A 2,911-nucleotide genomic window follows, 5' to 3' on the forward strand; every position below is an offset into this window, starting at 1 on the left:
TGTTGGGCAACTTTTCATTTAAAATGTACTCAACTGCTGTGTTACCCCCACATAAAAAGCACCAGATTCCTTTCTTTTTCTTTACAATATGAGCAGGTAGAGATTCAATTCTGCACTGCAAGAGAGTGTTTTTGAGGCTGCTGAATCAATGAGTCTCCTGGGACTATGTACCCAAGGGAATGCAGAATAAGGCTGTGTATTTAAAAATATAAACTAACTAAGGAAAAAGCCTGAGAGAAGGGCTCTTTACCCCCAGATATGAACAAAACACATACCCACTGCCTTCTGCACTGTCCTTCTCTCTACTTAGAACATTTTGAAACTCTCCAAGGATCAGAAATTGATACTTTATTAAGGCAATCCTCTATCCCATAATGTTATTAAACCTTTTCAGACTCAGGATCCACATTATCTCAAATATTAATTTTTCAGCCAGCTTCTTATTTTTTTTTTACCTTCCATATCTGAAAGACTCCTCTGGAAGACCATCTTGTGTTTGGCTGTGACCCATGAGTGGATCATGATCCACCAGGTGAAGACCAGTGGTTAAAAAATGTCAATTCTAATTTTAGTAACAAATGCTGATGAAGGACATCAGAAATGTTTTGAAGGTCAAAGGCATTTGAAGGTATTTACTGTCTATTTTAAAAGTATATTTCTATATGTATTGAATGAGCAGCCATCTCTTTTAAAATGAGAAAATGAACTTGAATAATGTATTCATCTTGTTAAATTTTTTGGGAAGCATAAACAAAAGAAAAGAAAAATTCAAAAACAATTAATTCACTCAGATTTATTGGATTGGGGATCCATTGTAAGCACACACAAAATGCAGTGACACAAATAGTATTTGTTTGATAACCTCCAAATAAACTTAGAGTGTATCTGATTGAATTCAGTATTTCTTTACTTAAGATTAGACATGGTGTTGGATGCAATCCTATATGAACTTACCTTCACAAGTCCTAGTGATCTCTGACGTTAGTGGGTTTGTGATTTTTTTAGCATGTTAGAGTGTGTTAATGACTGAAATACCTGAATACTATTGACTAGCAAGCTGGTTTTGTCCTTTCTTTAGAAAATCACATTCTCAGTGTCATTGAATATTTGATTCAGGATATGGAAGATGAAAATGAGACTGCAGTGACTGAATTTGTCCTCATCGGCTATTCTGGTCGACCAAAGACAAGAATGGGATTAATTGCTTTCCTGACAGTTGTCTACTCCATAACCATTGCAGGAAATGTTCTTATTATTTTGGGCACCATTGCTGATCCTCGACTCCACAACCCCATGTACTTTTTCCTTGGTAATCTGTCCTTCCTTGACATTGGATATTCAACATCTTCCATCCCACAGGCCATTGCAAATCTCCTGGTGGACAAACCCACCATGTCCTTTACGATGTGTTATTTGCAAATGAACAATGGTGTCTGGTTAGGAACAACTGAATGCTTCCTGTTGGCTGTTATGGCATATGACAGGCTTATAGCCATTTCCAGCCCACTACATTACATGTTAATCATGAACAAGAGATTGTGCATTCAGTTAGCAGCTGCGACATGGTCAAGTGCCTTTTTTTTAGGAGTTATTCCCAATTATGCCCTGCCAGCTCGCTTTTGTGGGAGAAATGTGATCAATCATTTCACATGTGAACTCATAGCTGTTATGAAACTTGCTTGCTCAGATACCTCCATGAGGCAACTGCTTATGTTCTTCATTGGATCCCTCACATTGCTTGTTCCTTTTGCCTTTATCCTTTTCTCATATTTATGCATTATCGTGGCAGTTCTGAGAATCCATTCATCAGGTGGGAGACTAAAGGCTTTTTCTACATGTGCCTCCCATTTGACTGTGGTAACCATTTTCTTTGGAACTGCTATATTTTCATATATCCGACCTCAAACTAAAACCACACATGAACTGGATAAGGCAATTTCTCTCTTCTATGGAACTGTGACTCCCATGTTAAACCCACTCATCTACACACTCAGAAATCAAGAAGTAAAAGGAGCCTTAAGAAGACTTATTATAAGGTAAAGGAATTATTTAAAAGAAACAAACGGATGGAATCAACAATGGAAAAAGAAGCAAGTTCTGGGAAGATATAGTCCCTCTTGTTGAGGAATGGTTTCTTTTTAGATTAGGATTTTTTTTGTTCTGGTTTATTTTTTTAAAAAAAATACATTGTGCTGGGTATAAACTTTTGTATATCTTTTTAATGAGTTTAAGTAAAATTTAAATGTAAAAAAAAAAAACATACCCACAAGCAAGTTCATATACTCATACACAGTCAGTTTAAAAAGTAAGGCTGTATCAAGTTAAAATGAGCAACAGTGGGAATTGGTCTCCCAGGGTTAACACTCTTAACTATACCATGTTGAGTCAAAGTTGCTCCAAAATGAGTTGACAATAAAGCAGGCCCTGTTTCTTAATCCCAGTAAATTCATTTATCTTGATCTTGGGCTTATGAGCAGGATCTCTTATGCTGATTCTTAAGACCTGAGTACATTTATCTGTTAGCATATTGGCCTTCCTCAACCTGTAGATGGCTTTCAGAGTTCAATAGCAGCACTTTCAATTGTGCCTAGATATGCCCAGTAAACCAAGGGCAATATTTAACATTGTCACTATTATCTATGACACGGTAGCCCTTTGGAGGTTTTATGCAACTCGGTTGTGGGAAATAACAGGGTCATGCCTTCAGACCCTGAGCCGCTGTCCCTGCCCTCTAGTGTCCAACTCTTGGACTATGACTAGGGAAAAGAACTCAGCCCAAGGGTCCATATAACACAGCATCCTGCTGTCACAGTGGCCAGCCATATGCTCATGGGAAATCCCCAAGCAGAACCTGGGCACAAGTGTACTCTCTCCTCCTGCATTTTCCAGCAACTGGTATTCCGAAGCCTCT

At 38.0% G+C, this 2,911-nt stretch overlaps 1 protein-coding gene across 1 annotated transcript; it reads left to right on the forward strand.

Annotated features, from left to right (window-relative positions):
* Positions 1-1,119: 1,119 nt before the first annotated feature.
* LOC309327543 (olfactory receptor 13H1-like) lies at positions 1,120-2,040 on the forward strand (the record flags this gene model as incomplete). The annotated part of the gene is made up of 1 exon (XM_081836841.1): positions 1,120-2,040. The coding sequence occupies one exon, from the start codon at positions 1,120-1,122 to the stop codon at positions 2,038-2,040; it is 921 nt and encodes a 306-aa protein (XP_081692967.1).
* Positions 2,041-2,911: the final 871 nt, after the last annotated feature.

Source organism: Podarcis erhardii, assembly GCF_964252035.2.
Source record: "Podarcis erhardii genome assembly, chromosome: 13".
In the NCBI taxonomy this organism is placed as follows: Eukaryota; Metazoa; Chordata; class Lepidosauria; order Squamata; family Lacertidae; genus Podarcis; species Podarcis erhardii.